The following is a 23,590-nucleotide window of genomic DNA, read 5'->3' on the forward strand; positions in this document are numbered from 1 at the left end:
TCCCGACCGTCACAGGGAGGAATCGCTCCACACATCTGATTCAATCTCCCTTCTTTCCCTTCAGAGACGTTTCCTCGCGTCCTGTCGCTCTCTGCCCGTGTCAAACCTGTCCCCGGGGTGGCGGCCAGACCGGACAGCTCCGCTGCGCCCCGAGCTGCCGGGGCTGGGGGCGGCGGGACTGGGGGCGGTGGGACCGGATCAGGGGCGGTGGGACCGGGGGGAGTGGGACCGGGGGGAGAGGGACCGGGGGCGGTGGGACCGGGGGCGGTGGGACCGGGGGCAGTAGGACCAAGCCGGGGGCGGTGGGTCCGCGGGCGGTGGGACCGGGGGGAGTGGGACCGGGGGCGGTGGGACCGGGGGCGGTGGGACCGGGCCGGGGGCGGTGGGACCGGGGGCGGCGGGACCGGGGGGAGTGGGACCGGGCCGGGGGCGGTGGGACCGGGCCGGGCGGCCCTGCGGAGCTCGGCGGAGCCAATGGCGCTGCCGGGGAGGAGCCGCGGCCCCGGCCCGGCCCCGCCCGCCGCCCCCCGCCGCACTCGGCCTGGGCTCGGCGGAGCGGCGGAGACCGAGCTGCGGCTGCGGCGGCCCCGGACCCGGGCAGCGGCGCCGGTCCCGGCTGGAGCGGGCTCGCCGCGCCCGAGGCAGCGGCCCTGGAGGCACTGGCCATCGCCCCCGAGGCACCGGCCGCACCCGAAGGTACCGGGCACCGACCCGGCGGCCCGCGGGGGCGGATGCGGGGATCTGTTGATGGGAGTTGCAGGAAAGTTTGCAGAGGAATCCGAGTCCGTCAGTGGCGGTGTCGGTGCGGGAGGGATCGGTTCGGGCGGGGCGGTTCGGGCGATGCCGGCGCTGTTGCGGATGGAGCCGGGATGCGGGCTCGCCCCGTCACGGAGCGGCCGTGCCCCCGTGGCACCCCCGGACCCGCCGCGTTGGTCGGTGGCGGCCGGCGGGCGGTGCGGACCCGCGCCGAGCCCCGGAGCGTTCTCCCGGCGGAGTTTTAGGGAGCAGCGTTCCCTGCGAGCATCCACCTGTGCGGCGGCGGCCGGAGGCGGCCAGGCCTTGGGTGCGGGACTCCCGGAGCAGCCCCGGTGCTGATGGTGGTGCTGCTGGTGCGCTCGGTGCCGGTGTCGCTCGGTGCCCGTGCAGCCCGGTACTGATGCGGCTCGGTGCCGGTGCCGCTCGGTGCCGATGCGGCTCGGTGCCGGTGCCGCTCGGTGTCGGTGCCAGTGCAGCCCGGTACTGATGCGGTCGGTACCAGTGCCGCTCGATGCCGGTGCCGGTGTCGCTCGGTGCCGGTGCAGCCCGGTACTGATGCGGTCGGTGCCGGTGTCGCTCGGTGCCGGTGTCGCTCGGTGCCGGTGCAGCCCGGTACTGATGCGGTCGGTGCCGGTGTCGCTCGGTGCCGGTGTCGCTCGGTGCCGGTGCCGGTGCTGCCCGGGATGCTTTGCCGGGATGAGCTCCGCACAGGCGTCCCCGTGGTCCGGCGCTCCCGGGGCTGCTGGGGTACGAGCGTCGATGTCTGCAGATGCAGGGAAATGAAGCTGATATCTCTGTGTCTGGGAAGTTTGGAGAACTTCCCCAGCCCCCGGGGCTTGGAGACCCAGGGGGGAGGCGGCCGGCCCCGGGGCCAGCCCGGGCTGCGGGACCGGCTCGGTCCGGCCGGGCCCCACCTGTTGCCCTGGGGCTGTCCGTGGGTCAGAGCCCGGCCAGAGCTGGCCCTGACACGGCGCCAGAAGTGACCGCTGGTTTGGGCTGTGTGCGGGGTCTCTGAGCCCGGAGCTGTCCGCACTGCCAGCGGTTCGTGTGCCTCAGTGACACCGGACTGGGCATCGCCCCTGGTTCTTGGTGCTGATCGTGCTTGGCTGCCTGTCCTTGGGGCAGTCACTCGCTCCTGGAAACCTCCCGTGATGCCGAAGTGACCCGAGTGTGAGGTGTTTGGTGAAGAACGAGATTTGCAGAGCGTTGAGTTAAAAACCATCAGTTTGCATTTTCTGTGTGAGTCTGTGCTGTTTGCTCTTGCGGGAGCACGTGCAGAACCTCTGCAAAACACAACCACGGGCCCGAGGGTGGGAGGCGAGCAGAGGGATGCTCTTGGGCTGGAACAGCTCAGAAAGGGGATGCTGGACAGAGGCACTTCAGCTTTGGGGCTGTCATCATTGCACAGGCAGGGGACAGTGACCTGGAGCATTGCCTGACATTTACTGCACCGTGCTGAGGGGCAGGGGGTAGCAAGGACCTGGTAAAAACAGTAAGAGATGTTTTGCTGAAGGTTCTATACTTGCTCACTGTAGGAAGGGACAGGAAGGAGGGGCAGCACAGGAGCTTCCTAGAGTACAAATGGGTCTTTTCCCCTAATTTTATCAGAAGCAGGAGGTCAGGAATCCTTTATTACTCCCTGACCAGTGCAGACCTATGGATTATAGACCTCCTGGTGCAAGTGTCCTTGTCCCAGCACCTCCTGCACCCATGTCCCTGGGGAGGATCCTGCCTTTGGGCCACATCCTGGGCTGGGACAGTTTCAAAATTTGGGGTGATTTCCAGTCCTCACAATTGATTTTATCTGACCATTCTTAGTCACTTCTGAGTCACTTGAAATAATTGATCCTTGTCCATACATTGCACCGCAGTTCTGTGTGTGCCTGGCTGCCTGGGGTGTTTCAGAAGTCATTTCCCTTGCCTCTGAGTTGCTCAGTCTTAACTTTCCTTCTGCATCCAGCCTTCCTCCCTTGGGCTTTTCTGCCTTCTGCCCTGGACAAGCAGAGAGGAGGTGCAGTGCTGCTGCCTTTCGCTTTTCCAGGTGTGCTTCACCCTGAGAGGCCTCCCCAGCTATTTTCAGCACTGCTGACTGCCCCCACTTGAAAAGTGTCTCTGTGAGGAGTTGTTTTGCTGATATTTGCCTGGATTTGTTTTATTTGCTGCTTCCAGTTTGCAGAGGAATTGGTGCAGCCGGTTGGTCCTTGCTGACTGAGCACCTTGCTCACAGCGAGCAGCTGGCTTCCTCTCCCTGGGGATTTACGGCTCCTGCACCACCTCTCCCCCTTTGCTGGGGATTCACCTGGGAATGCTGATGCCTGGTCTGGTCTGGTGTGGATTTGTGATCCCTCCCTGCAGGAGCCCCCGACAGACAGCCCTCATGGCAGGGGTTAAGGGCAGACAATAATATTGGGGGTTTGCTGAGAATTATTCCTTTGCAGGGAACAACTTTTGGTCAAAAGTTGGAGTCCTCTTGAGACCCAGGAGTATCTGATCAAACCCTTTTCCATTGCAGGGTGCTCTTTCATGGCTAGGTGTGCTCCAACCCTCCTGAGATGGCTGTGGGGATGGGGCAGGTCCTGGCTGATCCTTGCACTGGTGCCCTGGGCACCTTTGGATCTGGGGTTCTCACTTTATCTGGGTTAAGCTCCCAAGGAAAGAGGTGTGACTTGAGATCCAGAACTGGTTTGAGAGATCAGAACTGGGCCAATTTCTAGGCCAGAACGGGGCTTTTGGGTACAGAAACAGGGCAGATTTGGGTACAGAAGCAGTTGAAGGTCAAGGTTCCCACCTCCCTTCCCTGCACAGATCCTTCCTCTGCTAGCACAGAGGGGTTCTCTCCCTGACATCTGCTGGGCAGGTAGCAGGACATATGGCAGGACACAGCTCCAGTGCTCCTTTCAGAGCACCAAAAACACCCCTTGTGAAAAGTACTGGAGCTGTGATATGCAGACAGGGCTGCCCCCAGGAATAGCAGCAGCCTCGGGGAATGGAGAGAAAGCTTTTCTTCAAGCCCTACCACCTCACCCTGTGAAGAGAGCGTTCAGTGTGTCTGATCCCCCAGAGGAAGGTTTAACAGCGCCAGGCTCTGCTGTAACCCTCAGGCACCGTGTGGAGCAATGGCTGAGTGGGAGAGCGCGTCTTTGCCTCTTGGTTTCGGTTCTGCTGCCCTTTCCTGGGTGCTCTGCTGTGCCACAGCCCGTGTGCCCTGCCCTGGGGTGCCAGGGGGGCAGCTTTGGGGCACCTGTGGGTGCCGAGGGCTCCCTGTGCCCGGGGGCTGCCCTGCTCTGTCCTGCAGCAAACCTGCGAGCTCTGCTCAAGGTACATGTCGTAGATTGGTGCGTGCATTTAAATATGTATTAATGCATATTAAATGCATGTTTTTCTGGGCTGTGGCTTGTGTCAGAGCTGTGCACAGGAAAGCAGAGGGTGTTCTGGGGTGCCTTATGCGCTGCTGTCGGATTGTGCCTGCTCAGCCCGGCTCATGCACAAGAGCATTTGGGTCTTTGTGTTTCTGGTCACCTTGCAGCAGACACAGGCACTGGTTCCTGCTCTCCCTTTGCACCCTGTTCTGCTGACACCTGCGTTTCCTGGGCCTGGAGGTGTGAATGCTTTACCTGCCACCACCTCCCGCTCCTGCAGAGCACAAGATGGCTTTCTGCAGGCAGCCGGGGGGAGCCGTGCCACTCACTTCTTCCTTATTAATTAGGAAGGAATAAAGTAGCAGAGGGATCAGATTTTGAGAAAGACCCAGAGTTCCAAAATGCTCCCAGAGGATAGATCCCTAATTACTCTCTAATTGCATTAGAGTTTAATTTGTTGTTGTTTTTACTGTAATGTTCCCATTTTCCTCGACAGTTTGCTCTGTTTCATTAACTAGAAATGGCTGGAGATGAATATTTGCAATATGAAAACTTGCCTGTCGTGCAATGCCTGACAGGTTGTAGGTCTCTGTTGTGCTGTCAGGGACCTGGGTGACTTTGCCAGCCCTGGAACCCAAGCCTCGGGTGCAGTGCTCACCAAATGGCAGCATTTTGCCTATACATGCAGGTTTGGTCCTGGGAGTTTTGGTGTCTGTCCTGCTTCCAGGAGACACGGAAAAAGCTGAGCTGAGCTGTCCCCAGAGCAGCTTACGGGCAGCTGCTCTTCAAAAGGCTTGTTTAATCCATTTCTCCTGAGCACAGCGGGGAGCAGGTCTGGAAATGAATTTGGGAAGCTTCAAAAAGGGTTTTCAGGAGCTTCATTTAGAAAGCAACAGGGGAGAAGAATATTGCTGCTCTTAATTCTGGAGCAGAAATATATTTACTTTGCCTTGTTTAAGGGGAAATGGTGTAGAAGGTATAGCTAAGCTTGGACCTGCTTTTTGCCTGTGCATCTTTACTGGTGAAACAAATCCTGAAGGTGGAAGAGCATAAATAAACCTTTCCAGTTTATCATCCTCAGCACCTGAGGCCCTTGGAGACATCACTTGTCTCCTGCTTTGATCTGCTTGCTTGTACATCACATACCTGTTACTTGTGTGTGTCCCAAGGGGCAGGGCAGGGTCCCCACTGCCCCCACAGCTCCCGGTGACATGAGCCATGAGGAGACATGGGGAGCTGCCCTGTGAACTCAAAACTGCTCCTAAATTTGATCCAGCCACTTAGAAACAGTGGGTGGACCTGGTGGTGAAGAGACATTGGTATTTAAAGCTGTCTTGAAGGATGCAGCCAGAGACATGACACCCAGCAGCGAGCTGTGAAGGTGAGACATGCTCTGCTTTCAAAATTCACCGAGAAAACGGGAAAAGCTTGGAGTGCTGGATCTGCAGCACCTCGAGTGGCTTCTCAGGAGCCCCCAGGAGTGGGATGGAATTGAACACCCACTGCATTTGGAACCATAAATCAGTGGGTTGAACCTGCTGTTGTGCAGAGCGCTGCGCAAGCCCCTCTGTTATCTGATGTGCAATGAAGCACGTGTGAGCTGATGGTGTTGGAGGCTGGTGTGGTCCCGGTGTGTGACAAGGGTACTGGGGCTCCCTGCTCCAGCTCCAGCCCTGGCTCTCTGCTGCTTTTCCACATCTGTGCCTGCCACCTCCGAGATTCAGTCCTGGCTTCAGTGACAGCGCGGGGCAGAGGGAAGCCAGAGCTTAGTTTGACTTAAAATGAAAACTAATTAATCAATTCTGTGTTTTCCACCCTACAATGTCACTGGTGAAAGCATCAAGATGATAACTGCAGATTCAACTGCTCATTTGAAAATACTGAGCAATTAGACAAGTTTATGACAATATTATTTCCTGCCACCAGAGATGATTCACAATACTACTAATTGTGGCAATAATTAATCTGTCTAATTTTCAAGCACGCAGCTTGTAGTTCATGATAGTCTGGCGGGGACAGGAGCCACACAGAGTGTGGGGACTCGTTATTTTCTCTGTTTAATTATCAGAGGCCTTTCCTGCAGTGGAAAGGTGCTGGGGCTCCCAGCAGCTCTGAACATCTGGGAACAGGGAAGTGAAGACAGGAGTGTGAGGAGCCAGTCCAGAGTGCCCTGCTCCACAGTGGGTTGGACAGGACATTGCAAAGCAGCTGGGATGGTTTTGGCTTTGCAGAGCATACCAGGAGCATTTCTGAGCCCTTTTTGCTCCTGGGCAGACCGTAGGGCTGACAGCCACGGGTACAGGATACCCTACAAACTCCACCTGGAAAACTGATGGGATATGGAACACTCACCTGTTTTAATGCCTTTCTGATGCTTCTGAGCACCACAGGGGATGCCTGGTAAATACTGTATGAATTGGAGTCCCCAGACCATGCAGGGAAAGGGAGACCTTTCCAAATCTCTGAGTCACAGCTGGTCTGTGAAAGGAGCAGCCAGGGCTCGCCCCAGAGCGTGCCCAGCTCCAGCCCTGCTGCCATGGCAGTTTAATTTCGCACAAAAATGGAACAATTTGCATTTCTGGAGACCCTTTGGCACACGGGGCTGGAGCACTGCAGTGGGCATTGATAAAGCATTTCTCATCACTCCTCTATTGGTAAGGGACAGAATGGTGTTTTTTCCCAGAGGAGAAAATGAAACATGAATTATCCGAGTGGCTTGCTGGGATGCTCCTGAGCACAAGGAATACAGGTCTGACATAAAAGTCCAGCTTTGTGTGGCAGAGAGTGGGAGATTCTCCTGCTTCTTAGAAGGCAGCAAGTGCAAACAAAAGGAGGGATTTGGTTTTTTTCTTTTTTAAATCAAAGATGGGCAAAGACACAGAAAGTGCTGTAGGAAGGATGCAAATGTTTTATGCTTTATTTAAGATAAAGCTCCTTGTTTGCTGTTGCTCACAAAGCTAATTGACAGATTACACGATAATAAGAAGGAGTTTAATGAAATCTGCCGATACCGCTCAGAGGATGTGGAATTTGGATGTGCAGTTAAATGAGGGTTTAGCTGCTCTGTGCAAACTGGGGGGCTGTGGAAATGTTTGTATTCCTGGTATCTTGTTTGTAAATCATTTCAGCGATGGCAGGGAGCTGTGCTGTAGCAGGGAGCTGTGTCGGAGGGAGCAGAGTCCATCAGTCATCGCAGGCAGGGAGGGTCCCTGGCCAGAGCTGCCTTGGGGGCACCTGAGCTCCTGTGGATCCTCACCGGGTGAGTGCCCTGTGCCTGGGAGAGGAACCATCCTGGGGAGGGGAGAGGGGCTCAGCCCACCTGCTGCAAACTCGTGGATAACCAGGAGCATCTCTGCTGTCTCTAACTTGGTTAAGGTGTGCTGGGCAGGGAGCATTTCGTGCTGTCAGCAGCCACAGTGAGCTGATCTGGGTGAGGCTGACGGTGCTTTTGGGAAGAGGTGCTTTAGCTCAGCCAGCCAGGCAAGCATGCAGGCTTCTATCAGGACCCAGAATTAAAATAATCCCCCATCAGCGATGGACAGATTGGTTCTCTGGAGGCTTCTTCTAAGTCTGTTGCCACCTTACATGGCTTTTCCTCTTGGGCTTGTGAGCTGAAGCTGATGGGGTCTGACAAGCCCTGATTATGCAAAGTACCAGAGGCAGCGCGCTGCCGGCATGGGACTCGGCTTGCCTCGCTTCCTGACGATTTGTACCTTATTAGGGAGCCCCTGGAAAAAGTAGGTCCTGCTCATCCCAAAATAGTAGTGTTGGCCTGATGGTGAGTGCAGAAGGGCTGTTTGTTTGGGCTGTTTGTTTGGGCTGTGTGCTCCCCTGTGCCACAGGGCCTGGGTGCCCCAGCCCGGCTGTGCCCACGCTGAACGGCGCAGAGATATTTCTGTGTGTTTTTGTGATAAGCCACCGTTCCCATGGTGACCATGAGCATCCCATGGTGACCATGAGCATCCCAGGGTGACCGTGGGCATCCCATGGTGACCGTGGGCATCCCATGGTGACCATGAGCATCCCAGGGTGACCGTGGGCATCCCATGGCGACCGTGGGCATCCCAGGGTGACCGTGAGCATCCCAGGGTGACCGTGGGCATCCCAGGGTGGCCGTGGGCATCCCAGGGTGGCCGTGGGCATCCCAGGGTGGCCCTGGCGCTGCTGCCCCCCGGGCTGGCTGCTGGGGTGTCAGGACAGCGCTGGGCTGTGCCCTGAGTGAGCCGCAGTTTCAGAGCAGGCTGTGCTGGACCAGGCATCCTCCCCGGCCTGGGGAGGCCTGGCTTAGTAAGGCAGAACCTGTTCCTGCAGGGAAATGCCTGCAGTAGCTGAGTCCCGGCTCAAGGTCCCCCTTTTGGGGACCATCCTCACGCATCTGCATCCCAACCTGCCCTCTGCATCTGTCCCTGTGTGGTGTCTGCAAAGCCTGCTCAGCTCTGCTTTAACCCTCGTTTCAGGAGGTTTCTGGGCTGTCCCCGCTGCTAAGGGTTGAGCTGTGCCCCCTGGCCGTGCTGGAGTGAGTGACAGAGCCCCGTCCTTGAAGTGTGCAGGACACAGAGTCGATACCCTGAGGCACGGGATGTGATTGCTCTCCCTTGAGTTCTTACAAACTGCATTAAAACAGTCACAATATATCAATCTTTTTTTTTTTTTTACGTATTTTTGTTCAAATCAGCGCGTTCGCAATTAAACCCTGCTGCACGATGTCGTGTGAATGATTAGAAAAATTCGTGTGCTTAATGGGAATCTTGCATTTGTAGGGAAGGAATGATGCCAGTGGCAGAATTGCAGTGTGGCTCCCTCTAAACTTGGCAGTGGCCTTCCCTCATGTCCCCTGTGGCACTTTGGGGCATGGAGGGCTCGTCTCCTCTGCTTGCCCAGATCTGCCCCTTGCTCTCTGATTCTGTGTGCCTGTAATTTGCCTTTTGTTCCCACTTCAAGCAGGCAGTAGGTCAGAAAGTCGCTGGATCTTAGTGCCACACGTAGGCTCGAGTCTCCTGCTGGTGCTGCCCTGCTCAGGTGGGTGCTGTGCTGCAGGGAGGGGCTGCAGGGCACAGGGAGGGGCTGCAGGGCACAGGTAGAGGCTGCAGGGCACAGGCAGGGGCTGCAGGGCACAGGGAGGGGCTGCAGGGCACAGGGAGGGGCTGCAGGGGCACAAGTAGAGGCTGCAGAGCACAGGGAGGGGCTGCAGGGCACAGGTAGAGGCTGCAGGGCACAGGTAGAGGCTGCAGGGGCGCAGGGGGGCTGCAGGGCACAGGTGGAGGCTGCAGGGCACAGGTAGAGGCTGCAGGGGCGCAGGGGGGCTGCAGGGCACAGGTGGAGGCTGCAGGGCACAGGGAGGGGATGCAGGGCACAGGTAGAGGCTGCAGGGCACAGGTAGAGGCTGCAGGGCACAGGGAGGGCTGCAGGGCACAGGGAGGGGCTGCAGGGCACAGGGGGGGCTGCAGGGCACAGGGAGGGGCTGCAGGGCACAGGGAGGGCTGCAGGGCACAGGTAGAGGCTGCAGGGCACAGGAGGGGCTGCAGGGCACAGGTGGAGGCTGCAGAGCACAGGGAGGGGCTGCAGGGCACAGGGAGGGGCTGAAGGGGCTGCAGAGCACAGGTGGAGGCTGCAGGGCACAGGTAGAGGCTGCAGGGCACAGGTAGAGGCTGCAGGGCACAGGTAGAGGATGTAGGGCACACCTGCAGACCTGGCATGCTGTTGTTCTGCCTGGAGGGTGTTGCCTGCCTGTCCTGCTTCCCTCTGCCACGCAGCCCTGCTGTTCCTGATGTGTTCATCAGGCTGTTCCCTTGTTGGTTCTGTTTGTGTGAATGGTGCCCTGATGATTAGGTGAGGAGATGGGAACATCTGGCAGCTTTCTCCCTAGCCCAGGTCTCATGAGTCCTGGGGAATCAATGAGACATCCCTGGCAGTTTCCTCCCCATAGCAGCACGAGAGCTGAGAGTCTCTTTCCAAAAACACCATCTCCATCCGTGGAGAGGGCCCTGCTGTTGTGTGGCTGTGCCTTTCTTAGTCCTGGCAAGCACAGAATCCCAGAATGGTTGGGTTAGAAAAGACCTTAAAGATCGTCTTGTTCCAAATCCCTCCCACTAGCCCAGGTTTCCCCAAGGTCTGTCCCCTTGGGCACTTCCACCAAGAAGTCAGCCCCAGTAAATTATCAGCTTGCCTGCTCAGGCTGGGGGCATTTGGGGTGCTGAGGCTCAGGCTCTGTCTCCCCCACATTCTCAGAACCTCTCCTCTCTGCTGACACATGCAGCAGCCACGTGCAGGATCTCTCCTGCTCCCCAGCTCATGCCACACACAATCTTGTTCTGATTTTCAAGGCTCCAATAAAGCGTGTCAAAATGCATCAAAGGCTCGGTGCAGAAGTGAAGCAAATTGACTCTGTAGAGGATTTAGGGGATGGAGGGAGTTGGGATAAACCCCAAACCAAACAAGAACTGCAGGGAAGGTGAAGCATGGCAGAGGCAGCAGATGTGCAGCACAGCTGGAGGGATGTGGAGCATCTTTGATTTTGCAGGAGTGTGGGAAAAACTGAAAATAGCACACGCATCTCTGGAGATGTGGCTTGTAGGGAGCTCTTCGTGGGTGGGGACACTGCCATGACCCCTGGGACAGGATTGTCTGGGCTCTGGTGCTGTGCCCTGCTCCTCCTCTCTGGGACTGTGGAGGGACAGCAAGGAGATCCAGGTGCTGGTGCAGGCTGAGGCTGCAGGTCCCATGGCTGTGGATTTGGGCTCTTGCAGCAGCTCAGGGCTTTAAAGTCCTTCCACCAGCATGGGATGGGTTATCCTGTCCTGTCCTTTCTGTCTGTGGCTGCCAGAGAGAGCCAGCAGCACAGAGCTGCCCCATCCCAGCTCTCCTCCTGGCTGCTGCACCCAGACTGACTCAAGGCATTAAAAACAGAGTTTTACTCGTGGAACAGACTCAGCCATTGTCTTGTCATGCTGGGAAATCAGGCACTTCAAAAGGCAGTTTTGCATTTCTTCAGATGCCTCGATGTAAGTGCGGTGACAGAGTTGCTCAAAGCACATTAATTATTAGTAAAGACTTTTTTTCTTTTTATTGCAAGACAAATTAAACAACAGACGAAAACAGGAGGTGTTACATGAGATGTTAATCCATGGGAGAGTGACAGCAGCAAAAGCCACAAATAATTCATAACATGAAAATCAGGACATTTAATTTTTGGCTTGTTTTTTAGCATTTGAACACGTGCTCAGTTGTTGCTTCTCTTGTGCTCCAGTGTGAAGAGGCTGTTAATTTTGGGAAAAGTGATTATAGGCCTTCAAGAGTAAATCAGATAAGAGACCAGATTTTTTTTTCTCTTGGCTGAAAAAAACCAAGTTGCTGAACCCTGTGTTTCCTATGGCACTCCTGTCCTCGACTGGGCAATAGAAAAAATGAGTGTGCACAGGAATTCCAGGGCACTTCCACCACTCTCCTGTGTGACAGGGGCACATTGAGCATCTGACCCCACCTGGAGGGATTCAGCTGGTCAAAGCATTTCCTGAGAAAGGAATTTGGCCTGGCATGTGTCTCTGATGTCAATTGTGGGTTGCTATCCTCTAAAATTCAGTGCAGCTTAGTTAGCACCTATCTGGACATTGCCAAAACCTGGCGTCAGGTGATCAGATTGATTTTTTTCTGGTTGATTGAGCTGTTACAGTCACTGAAACTGCTGAGAAGAAGGGCAGCCATATGGCACAAGGTGTGGCAGACGAGGTCTGTGTGGCACAGAGAGCTGTTCCTGCAGTGCTGGCACTGCAGCGTGGCACGGGAGGTGGATTAACCCCACTGAAGGACACAAAGCAATTGTCATTTTTGGTAGAGGCCCTGTCCTGTCCCCACCTGGGAAGGAGGACACCAGGGGTTGCAGGTATTTGTACCTCAGTGTGCAGACCAAGTGCTTCTGCTCAGCGTGCCAAGGTTATGAACCCCATGTTAATTCTTCAGTTCTCAGCAAGAAAAGTCTCTGAGAGCCTTCAGGGACATGTCCCACCCTGCCCAGCACCTGTGGCTGCCCTTGAGTGTCCCTCACAGCCAGGACAGGCTGGTGGCAGGGAAACCCCTGCCTTGTGTGCTGCACTTCGACAGATGGGCTGTGAGGTGAGATCAGCTGAGGGCTGGTCAGTCCTGGAGCAGTTAGGCATGTGTGGGCAGGGAGGGAGTCACAGTGGTATTAAGTGATTAGAAATACATAAATATTAATTGCTTATGAACTCCCTCTATCACACTTGCAGGCAGAAGAAGTTAATAAATCACTGCTCGGATTAACCCACAGAAGGGAAATGCAGAGCGTATCTGAGATGAGGCAGAAACAGGGAGGGAGCTTTTCTGGAGAGCAGCGAGTGCTGGTTTTGGGCTGAGCATCCACAGCACAAAGCTGCTCTGTTCCTTTTCCAGGGTTTAGTGTCTGGAGTCTGCCTCTTGCTGCAGAGGGGAGCCCTTGCAGCGATGCAGAGGATGCAGCCTGCTTGGGGCGTCCTGCACGTCCCTGGGAGGAACAGACACTTGGATCCTGCACAGACCCCCAGGGAAATTCCAGCTCTGGACCTTCCCTGAGGTCTGGTGCAAGACCAGGCAGTGCCACCCTGGGGACTGAGGCAGCTTTAAAACCTCTGTGCTGGAGAGGGGCGTTCATTTCACTGCATCTTCATGCAGTCCATGCATTCATTTCACTGCATCTTTGTGCACTCCATGCATTCATTTCACTGCATCTTAATGCAGTTCATGCATTCATTTCACTGCATCTTCATGCAGTTCATGCATTCATTTCACTGCATCTTCATGCAGTCCATGCATTCATTTCACTGCACCCTCGTGCAGTCCATGCATTAATTTCACCGCATCTTCATGCAGTTCATGCCTTCATTTCACTGCATCTTCATGCAGTTCCTGCATTCATTTCACTGCATCTTTGTGCACTCCATGCATTCATTTCACTGCATCTTAATGCAGTTCATGCATTCATTTCACTGCATCTTCATGCAGTCCATGCATTAATTTCACTGCATCTTCATGCAGTCCATGCATTCATTTCACTGCATCTTCATGCAGTCCATGCATTAATTTCACTGCATCTTCATGCAGTTCATGCATTCATTTAATTGCATCTTCATGCAGTCCATGCATTCATTTCACTGCATCTTCATGCAGTCCATGCATTAATTTCACTGCATCTTCATGCACTCCATGCATTCATTTAATTGCATCTTCATGCAGTCCATGCATTCATTTCACTGCATCTTCATACACTCCATGCATTAATTTCACTGCATCTGCACATAGTCCATGCATTCATTTCACTGCAGCTGGACGTTCTTTGGCTGCTGTTGAGGAGGGGAAGAGACTTTTTTTGGCTCCTGTGTTGCATTTCTGTGGGACAGGTAATTGCCAAGTCAATGACTGGTGTTTGAATTTAAACTTGTTCTGGGGCTGTCTTGGTTTCAGCTGCAAGTTTGCAAGGGTGATTTCTGTGAATGGGTGCTGGTAGTGGATTGCTTGTGTGGAAATCTTCCTTGCTAAGGTGAATATATTATTTTTTGTCAAAATTAATTTTGCCTACAGCAGTTATTGTTACCAGAGCTTTCTAATTATTTTAAGTAGCCAAGCTTACATATGCTTGAATCTTCATAGCAGTTCAGCCTAATATATTCATGCAAAAGCATGAAGGAGGTATTGCTTTCATTTATTCTTTTGTTCTTCCTAATCCCCATTCCTCTCTGCTCTGCCTTGCTGTACTTCTCATCACCATGAAAAAGCAATGCCTGGAAACAGCAGCAGTGAAACCCTCTGCCAGAACCCCAGGATGAGCACACCAGGTACATCTCTGTGCCTGCCCTCCTGCAGGATTTGGGAATCCTGGCTTTGCTGGGAGCTTGCAGGTAGCCCAGGATGTGCCACTGCTCAGAGAGCTGCCCTGGGAGGGAAGAGCCTGGTTCTGCCACCAGGGCTTGGGAGCAGGGCAGGAGAGTGGGAGCTCCTGTCACATGTAACCATGCTCTGGGTGTGTTATGTGAGTCCCTCCTATTCCAGAGAGACTTTTATTAGGTGACTCCAATATTTGCACATGAATTGTGGTGCACAGCAGTCACACCAGCAGCAGAACCACCCTGTTCCCCTGGTGCTGAACCTGTGATGTCAAGGGGAACACATCCCACATCTGTATCAGAGCTCACTGCTTAGAGGAAAAGCCTGAGATCCAGTTCCTGGATAAGCCTGTTCAGCCCCTGCTGCTACAAAGGAGGACAGACGATTCCATTTGAGGAAAATAGACTTGAGCTCTGTTATCAGAGCGCACAATGCTGAACTAATACTGAGAAGCTTTTGATTTACTCTGATTTTTGCAATGAGGGTTTGTACTAGCGTTGCAGGCTGCATGCAGATGAGGGTGGTGTTACCTGTCTCTGGCTTGGTTGCTGGATTGAGGTTTAATGAGATTCTTTGGTTTGCTTTGTGTCAATCTGTTGGAGTTAAGTGTGATTACTTCCTCCCACTTTGTTTTGCCTTTGATGCAATTTTGCAACACTTCTTGTATTCCTAAAAGGGTCTTTTGGTGTCTTTGAAAGTTTCTCAATGCAACATCTCTCTGGACAGAGTAAATGAAGATTAAAACTAGGCAGATAGCAAGAGAAAACAAGCAAACGTCTTTGCAGAATCAAACAAAGAGGAGCTCTGAGATTTGTGGTTTTGTCTGGTAAACCAGAGCACCTGAGCAAACCTTTTCCTGGAACTCAGGGCCGCTGGTGTCTCCAGGCTGGCAGGCTCTGGTGTCAGCTCAGCTGCTTGTTTTCATAAAATATGCAGAGGCCACAATAACCGTGGGATGGCAGGACCCTGGGGGTTTGGTATAACCACCTCCAGCTCCGCTGCAGTGACCAGCCTTTCTCCACCTGACTGTCTGATAATGAGATCTCATAGCTGCTCATTTCCATGTTATTTTTCTTCCCAGTCAGTGGAGTGAACTCTGTAAAACCTGTGTTATCAGTCTTCATTATGCTCAGGTTTGTTATGATTGTGAATTAATAGATTTTATCTTGGCATTAATGAAGGCACCAGACTTTTTTCCCCCTCTTACTTTGCATAGGGGTTGGTTTTCAATATTCTGTGTAGCTGTTTCTGTTGTTTTTTTGGCTCTACTTGGGTCCAGTCTGTTGCAATCCTCAACCTTCCTGATACACCCCTTGATGGTTCAGGTCTGTGTACCTGCAGTGGCACAAGGAGAGGGCTCTGAACACAGGAGCAACTTTTCTGTGAATCAGAGCGCTCAGAAAGCTGGTTTTAAAGGTGCAAACGTCCTCGTAGAAAGTTCTGGGGAACACATAAATATTTAAACAGCTTCTGGAGAACATCACAGCCCAGTAAATCATCCAAACAATTCTCTTCCATGTCTAAATTGAGAAATACAACAGAATGCTCTTCCAGCTTAAAACCATCTTCAAGTTGTGATGCTGTTTGCATTCTCTATAAAAGTCTTTATACAGCAATAAAAGAGCTCATAACAAATGGTCAGGCATGTTCTGAGCCATGAGTGTCTGGTTCTGTGTGGTGTCTCTGGGTAGCAGAGGTGCTGGAGTGGCTCACACCTGTGCTGTGTGTGTGGCATTCAGGGCATGGGTGAGCTTGGGCACACCTGGGCGCTTGTGTCTGCTCCCAGCAGGGCCCAGGAGCTGCCCAGGGCAAGGAATTGATTCAAGGAATGAACCTGGGCACTGAATGATGGTGATTGGGGTGTGGGGGGATCTGTGTGTCACATTTACACCTGTGTGACTCTGCTTCCATTCCTCATGGTGACAAGAGCTGCTTGGCTCTTGCCTTGCCCTTGGCTCTGTAGGAGCCTTGTCACACACATCTGTGACTGATTCTGCTTCTTGTCTCTTCTCTCTGCCGTGCACAGATGAAATCCTCTGACCTCGACCAGGAGCTGTTCACTGAGAGCTACTGCAAGGTGTGCAGTGCCCAGCTGATCTCCGAGTCCCAGCGCGTGGCCCATTACGAGGTAGGATGCTCTTGGTCTGTAGCTCCAGCCCTGCAGCTCTGCTGGGAGCACTCAGCATTCAGAACTGCTTTACTGGTGGCATCTCACCCTGGCAGTGATGTCACTGCAGCGGTGTCTGCTGTGTGTCTGGCTTTCTCTTGTTTCTGCCAAGTCAGCCTGCAATTTGATCAGGACTGAAGGAAACACAGTTAGCAAGGAGAGCAATTAAGAGTGCAGCAAAACAAGCTCAGGTTGTATTAAATGTGCTGCGCTGTGTCTTGCTGAGTAGGAATCACTGATTGTGCAGAGAATAGATTAGAATTTGTGAATGTATTTAAGCACTTAAGAGGTAGCGAGCAATGAATAATTAGAAAGGATGGATTATTAGAGGCATGTTAGAACAGCAATTAAGAGCACTGCATATCTTCAAAACAAACTTAAATACATTCCTATTAAACAAGGAGGAAATTATGGAGGGATATGTAAAATCCTTCAGGGAAGGAAACCCACTGCCTGTGTGTAGATCCTGGGTGAGGGGTCTTGGTGTTACCCGAGGGAGAACAGAGATTCTCAGGTTGAAATGCAGGAGAGGTGCAGGGTCACTGTGGGTGGCTGTGAACGAGGGACTGTCCTGCCCTGGGGCCATGGGAGATGGTCCAGCCTGTCCTGGGGGACTCCAGGAGTGATGCATGTCTGCATTGTCTGTATTACATCGTTTGTATATAGAGAATAAATGACATTAGCTCTGTATAGTCATCATATATAATATAGAGACAATATAGATATTGGGATAATATGGAATAATCTGGTTTGATTTGGTGGTCTTCTCTAGCCTAAACAGTTCTGTGATTCTGTGTGATGAGCCAGGGGTTGAGGGACTCACTCATGGGAGGTGTGTTTTGCTTCTGGCTTGTGGTACATGGAGGCTGCCAGTGTCTGCAGAGTTCAACAGATGCAGAGTTCGTGCACAGGGACCTGGAGGATGGAGTTACCCTAAGCACTTGCTTGATTCGAGTGTTTTGCAATTGATGTACGAGGGAGACAATTGTGAGGCCGGTGGAGAATGTGCAGGAAGCTTAATGTACATGAAGTGAGGATGCTGTGCTGCATTAATTATCAATGGGAACAGGAATGTACGTTTGCTCGTAGGGCACTTTACATGTCTGTTTGGGTGAATTTCTCAGGAGCTCTTCTGTGGCTGCTCCTCTGGCTGCCCTCTGCATGCAGCACAGATCCCTGGCAACTCTGTGAAGTTGAAGGCTGCAGTTTTAGGGACACCTTCCAGGTCTTGGTGCTGGGCATGGCAGATCCAGATTTTGCGTACAGGAGGCAGGAGCCCTGCTGCAGGAACGGGAGCAGCTCCTGGTGAGCCAACCCCGTCTCCACTGCGCCTGTCACTGTGGCTATGAGCTGAATCATTAATTCATAGCAGATGTTTTTGAAATGTGGAAAACAACACTGTTTTCTGTTGTATATTTTAGTGTGAGGTGTTGTGCTCGTTTGTCATCCGCTGTGAAATCCCAGCAGACGCTGTGGATGTTCAGCACAGCGATGTCACTCCCAAGCCTTGCTGGTGGGTTGCATAACACAGAGCAGAGGCTTGGAGTGAGTGAGCTGTGAGGACGAGCTGGGATCCCCTCAGGGCTGTGCCACACCTTGCTGCTCTCCACAGGGAGCAGTGTCCCCTTGGGTCACCTCTCCCAGCTCTGGTGCTCCTCCTGGTAACCTTCTGGTCCCAAGAGGTGAGAGGCTGAAAACCTTCCCTGAGGTTTTCTAGGGAGGTGGAGCTGGGGGCTCCATCCTGCCTGAGCCTTCCAGCCCTTGCTGCAGGCCATTAGTGTAAAATCCACTGTTTCTTTCTAATTATCAAAGTAGCTGCTCGCAATTTTCCCACTTTCCTTTTTCTTTTTCCTTCTTACTTTTAGAAAGGGCTGTGTAGTTAAAACCTGATTATTTTCGTAGGGGAAATATCAACTTCAGAACATTAAATTTTCTGCACATCCATTTTCAGGAGCCCTGGGAGTGGCCCATGGGTGCTGGTGCAGCCGGGGATGCTGAGTGCCAGGCTCTGTCTGAGGCGGGTTTGTGTGGTCAGCAGTGCCCTTATCCTTCCTGAGGAGCCTGGAGAGAAAGGGAATTGATCCACTGCCTCACTGGCGCAGTCAAGTGAGCTCTGCAGCCCTTGTGCCAGCGACTGGAATCTTGGCTCTCTGTGCATGCAAAATAAGACATTTCTCTGTAAGAAAATAGAGGGAAACAGCCTATGAAAGGGGGACGTTTTTATCTTGCCAAACAGGAATAGTCAGTTCCAATCGCTGTCTCATCTCCTTCTCCAAATCACCAACCAATAACTTTTCTTCTGTGCTACTTTGCCAGGAATAAAAAATGATTTTATGTCAGTCACGCAGTATTAAGCGATATTATTTCCAAGGGCGAGTGTAGTGGAAAAATGACAAAAGGATCAGAGTGTTTGCAGCAGTTTGTGCTTCCAAGTTGACATACAGCAAATACTGCCTTTATTACGTGTGCTTCATGTGACTGCATTTCTGGCTTTGTCTGATGTGGTGATGCACCCTGGCTCTCCTTCCCATCCTGGTGGAGCTGCCAGGTCCTGCCCTCCTCTCGAGGTCACCCCAGGACAGAGCTGAGCCCGGGAGCTGCTTGGGATTGACTTGCAGTGAGTTCCCAAACGAGGAAATGCCTTAACGAGCTCGGTGCACACTGCAGTGCCCAGCGTCTCCAGGGGCTGCTGGCAGCCTTTGAGCAGCCACGAGGAGGAGAGGAGGCAAATCTCAGTGCTTGGTGTGTGATGCCCAGCAAATCTCAGTGCTTGGTGCTGGTGCCCAGCAAATCTCAGTGCTTGGTGTTGGTGCCCAGCAAATCTCACTGCTTTGTGCCAATGTCCAGCAAATCTCAGTGCTTGGTGCTGGTGCCCAGAAAATCTCACTGCTTGCTGCCAATGCCCAGCAAATCTCAGTGCTTGGTGCTGGTGCCCAACAAATCTCACTGCTTGGTGTCAATGCCCAGCAAATCTCAGTGCTTGGTGCTCATGCTTGGAAGAGTGTGCATTTGCATATTTTAATTCTTAAAGCAAATTCATATCCTAATTTGTCCCCTGAAGTGCCAGAAAACTCTTCCCACGTTGGAATAGAGCAGCGATGCCTGGGCTGAGCTGGGTGACGCTCGCTGTGCTGCTGTGCCATGCCCATGTCCCTGAGGTGTCCCTGAGGTGCCCCTGGGGCTCCCCTGTCCCCCTGGGAGGAGCAGAAGGGGCAGGGTGGCTGCTGGGGTGCAAATCCACAGCTGCAGGAGCTGGCTGTGCCAGACACAGGTGCTGGGAGGTTTCACCCTCGTGTTCTGCTGGTGGTGGCAGGGGGTGACAATGTGCTGCGCTTGCTGCAATGCCACTGAAAGTCTGTGCCCCAGAAATTAACTTTTTGTTTTCTCTGCGTCTTTCCTTCCTCTGGAGCTGGAAGCCTCCTTGGTGCCGATTTCTCTCTGGATTACCTGTAATTTAACACTTCCTTCCAGCTCTGTCTTTGTATTAATCACTTTGGTGAGCTGCTCAGTAAATTAAAAAGCTAAAACAAAGAGAGCTAAGGTTTCTCAGTTAGCTCTGAGTCCGCATCTCTGTGTAGAAGTGTTCACAGCCATTAGGAAGATGTTAGCATTTATTTTCATGTTTCCCCTTGAAAATCCTGCAGGAAAATTACCTCATATGCGAAGTTGCTCTCAGATTTCACCCTGAGCTGCACATTCATCACCACATTTGCTCGTCAAGCTGCTGTAATGCTCTTCTCCATTTTCCCCATAATCTTTATTGCTTCAGGTGCTCGGAGAGTGCCTTGTTTTTCCATGTGAGATGCAGGAAGACGCCAGGTCTGAGCAGGAGCAGCCCAGGAGGGGCTGTGTGAGTGTCAGCCCCATGGGCTGAGGGAATGCTGGTGGAGCAGCAGGGGAAAATTCAAATGCAGGAGGAACTGGGGAGAACAAATCAAATCAAGAGGCATGCCCTTTGGCTGCTCTCGGAGCTGTGCTCTGTGGAATTGTGGCTCTGTCTCGGAGGGAAGCAGGGAGTGCTATCGACAGCCTCATCAATACCGGGGTCTGTGGCAGTGCTGGGTTAATCTGCTGCCACTGGGGCTGTCCTTGGCTGGAAACAGCATCAAACCACGGCTTGTCTGAAGGAATAATAAACATTGTTTACTATTGGCACCTTAGTGCCTTAAGGAGCAAGATGTGTGTGCTCAGAACGGCAGTCCTGCGTCTGAAATATTAATGTGCTGCAAGAGCACATACTCTATTTAACAAAATAAATGCTGTGCTGGAAAGCAAGGAGGGGGAATGTTGTGTTTCCACTCCCAGTTCCCTGTGTGAGATGCTGCTGGCGTTTCCAGGATGGAGGAGTGGAAAGGATGGGCTGTAGGTAAGGGCTGTGCAGGGATGTTGTGTTGGTTCTGCTGCTGGCAGTGAGCACAGGAGGGAGCATTTGCTGGCCATTTGATGGCATTTGCTGGCCATTTAATGGCATTTGCTGGCCATCATCTCTCTCCTGGGTTCTGCTGCTGCTCACCTGCCTGTTTGTGTTTTGCTTTGGTGGCAGTGACATGTAAATCCTTCGGAGGATGGAGGAGGAGCGGACACCCCAGCTGTGTGCCTGTGTCCTTCCCCAGCACTGCTGCAGTCTGCTCTGGGCTGCTCTGGGCTGCTCTGGGCTGCTCTGGGCTGCTCTGGGGTGTTCTGGGCTGCTCTGGGGTGTTCTAGGGTGCTCTGGGTTGCTCTGGGCTCTTCTGGGCTGCTCTGGGCTGCTCTGGGCTGCTCTGGGCTCTTCTGGGCTGCTCTGGGCTGCTCTGGGCTCTTCTGGGCTGCTCTGGGCTCTTCTGGGCTGCTCTGGGGTGTTTTGGGGTGCTCTGGGGTGTTCTGGGGTGCTCTGGGCTGTTCTGGGGTGCTCTGGGCTGCTCTGGGCTGCTCTGGGTTGTTCTGGGCTGCTCTGGGGTGCTCTGGTCTTTGGTGGCTGCTCAGGCATTGCTGTTACCCTGCAGGTCCTGCTGCTGTTTGGCAGAAGAACCTTGGCCTGAGCAGAGAGAGCTAAGGAGAGCATATTTGTGTTGCAGAGGTGATGAGGGTGCTGCTCTGTTGTTTCTGTTCTGCGGGTATCCCTTGGCAGTTTGTGTCGTGGTAACAGCCCCAGGTAAAACACATCAGTGTGGATGTGGCATGTGAGGGAGGCAGGTGGTGCCAGGTTTTAGGGCACAAGGCTCCTCTGTGCTTGCTCTGTGCATGGCACTGGGCTGTGGGAGCCGCTGGAGATGGGATGGGACTCGGCCAGGCTCTGTGTGAGGCTCTGTTGTCAGCGTTAATGGCTGAACATTATTTTTAATGCACTCCCAGTGTCACAGTCTATTGCTAAACAGCAGCCAGAGCAGAGCAGATGAAGCCTGTGTGCAGCTCCCTTCCAGGTAGCTCTGCACTGAGCCCTGTTGCTGTCTAAAAATAGCTGAAGCTGAAAGGTCCTCCAGAGCAGCAGTAAAACACTGGGGAAACGGGACCCCAGGGTTAGCAGTGATGGAGAGGCACAAGGGATGTCGCATTTAAGCTCCATGGAATGAAAGCAAAGCAAGGTTGCATGGCCCAGCCTGGCCAGTGTCCCTGGGATAGGAGTTCTGCAGCATTCCTTCCTCATCCTGCTGCACACAGGGCACCTCTTCCTCCCAGGTATTCACTCTTGCTTGCCTTCAGCATCTTAAACTCGCAACCCGTGTTTGCATCGGGGTTCTGGGTGTTTGAAAGCAGTCTTTAGTTGTGGTGGTGTGTTGTGACAGACCCGCCCCCGTGCTCCAGCAGTGACTGGCACTGATGCTGGAGCAGGGATTTGTTTCAGGCAGGGAGGATGGAACGGGAACAGCAGCACTGCTCCGTGCTGTGCAGCTGGTGCTGGGCAGCTCGTGTGCTCAGCAGGCACTGGGTTTGTGTTAAGTCCTGTGCTGCCTGGCTGGGGGCTGCACCAGCAGCAGCATCAGTACCATCAGTGCCCAGCAGTGCCCAGCACCATCAGTGCCCATCAGAACCATCAGTGCCCATCAGTGCCCATCAGTGCCCAGCAGCAGCATCAGTGCCCATCAGTGCCCATCAGTGCCCATCAGCCCCATCAGTGCCCATCAGCACCATCAGTGCCCAGCAGCACCATCAGTGCCCAGCAGCAGCATCAGTGCCCAGAGCACCAGCAGTGCCCAGCAGCAGCCTGGCCCAGGTGAGGGCTTTGGGCTGCAGGTGAGCACCAAGGATTTAACTTGCTGTGTGGAGCTCATTTCAGAAGTTCCCAGCCTGCTCGCTCTGTCCCTGCATCCCCTTTCCCTTGGCATGGATCATGGAGTGGGTTGGGTTGGGTTGGAAGGAACCTTTAAAGGTCAGGTCCAACCCCTGCCAAGAGCAGGGACACCTTCAGCTCAGTCAGGCTGCTCAGGGAGGCACATTGCCTGGAAAAATCCCAGAGAATGCATGATTGCATTCGTGTAGAGGTAAGATCCACCTGCAGAAGGAATGGGAGTGGTTGGAGAAGGGGCTGCCAGTGCCAGAGGTGGGCAGGTGCTGAGCCCAGCTGCCCCTGCCGTGCTGCTCTGGCCACAGCCCTCAAGGAGAGCTCTTCCCTCCCCACAGGGTACCCAGCAGAGTGTTGGACAAGAGATACTTTGACTACAGTCAAAACCAATATAGGAAGCAAAAGATCACACCTGAGATGGTGACTCTTGAGGCAGAAAATCATCCTCAGGATCCCCACTTGGGATCAGCCTGGTGAGCCAGGGGATGATCACAGATATGAAGAAGTGGAGCTAGTGGTTGCTTGGCTGAATAGATCCTCAGTAGTTCCTTAATGTGTAAACAAATCAGTGTCCAAAGCAGTGGTGTGCCTCTCCTTGCTTTGGAGCAGCCAGGGTGATGGGGGGCGAATTCAGCTGAGCACTCGGGAACTGCAGACACACATCCGTGTGCCCAGGAAGGCAAAACCATGAGTAGACACTTTTTAAAACATTAACTCATGGAGGAAAAAGGGTAAGTTGATAGAAATGACCATAAATTATAAATGAGGCTTTTCAAAAATTACAAAGGGAGAAAAAGGACATTGGCATCCAGCAGTGTCTGGAATAACAGCCGGGGAGTTCAGCTCTGCAGCGAACCACAGGGATCTTGACAATGTTTGTTGTGTGGGTAGTAGAGGCAGAAAAGGGAAGGCATTTGCTGAAAATACTTCTCCTGTCTATTTAAAAAACGCAGAGGATGTTGTTATATCACAGAGGAAGAAATAGATTGGTTCCATTCCAGTAGAAATTCGGAGGGTTGTTAGGCAGCAATTACAAATTCCCAAATGATGTCGTTTAGGTCAGCAGGTCCAGTAGTTCACAGGTGGGTGCTCGAAGGGTGCTGTGCACTGTGACTGCTGAGCCCCTGTGGGAAAGTGGGGGAAGTTTCCAGGAGGGAAAGCAGTTTCCACAGGGCA

At 53.3% G+C, this 23,590-nt stretch overlaps 1 protein-coding gene across 3 annotated transcripts in view; it reads left to right on the forward strand.

The window, feature by feature from the left end:
• Window positions 1–547: 547 nt before the first annotated feature.
• Window positions 548–23,590, forward strand: part of ZMAT4 (zinc finger matrin-type 4) — a 48,673-nt gene continuing 25,630 nt past the window's right edge. Inside the window, exons 1-2 of one of the 3 annotated variants that reach the window (XM_033081220.1) lie at window positions 548–696; window positions 16,015–16,116. In XM_033081220.1, coding sequence (XP_032937111.1) covers window positions 16,015–16,116 — 102 coding nt within the window. In that variant the 5' untranslated portion in view covers window positions 548–696. Of the gene's footprint in view, window positions 697–6,735; window positions 7,375–13,722; window positions 13,940–16,014; window positions 16,117–23,590 lie in introns of those variants that run through there. The other 2 variants (XM_033081222.2, XM_033081221.2) reach the window with 2 other exon arrangements.

The sequence above is a fragment of the Catharus ustulatus genome, chromosome 27 (assembly GCF_009819885.2).
Source record: "Catharus ustulatus isolate bCatUst1 chromosome 27, bCatUst1.pri.v2, whole genome shotgun sequence".
In the NCBI taxonomy this organism is placed as follows: Eukaryota; Metazoa; Chordata; class Aves; order Passeriformes; family Turdidae; genus Catharus; species Catharus ustulatus.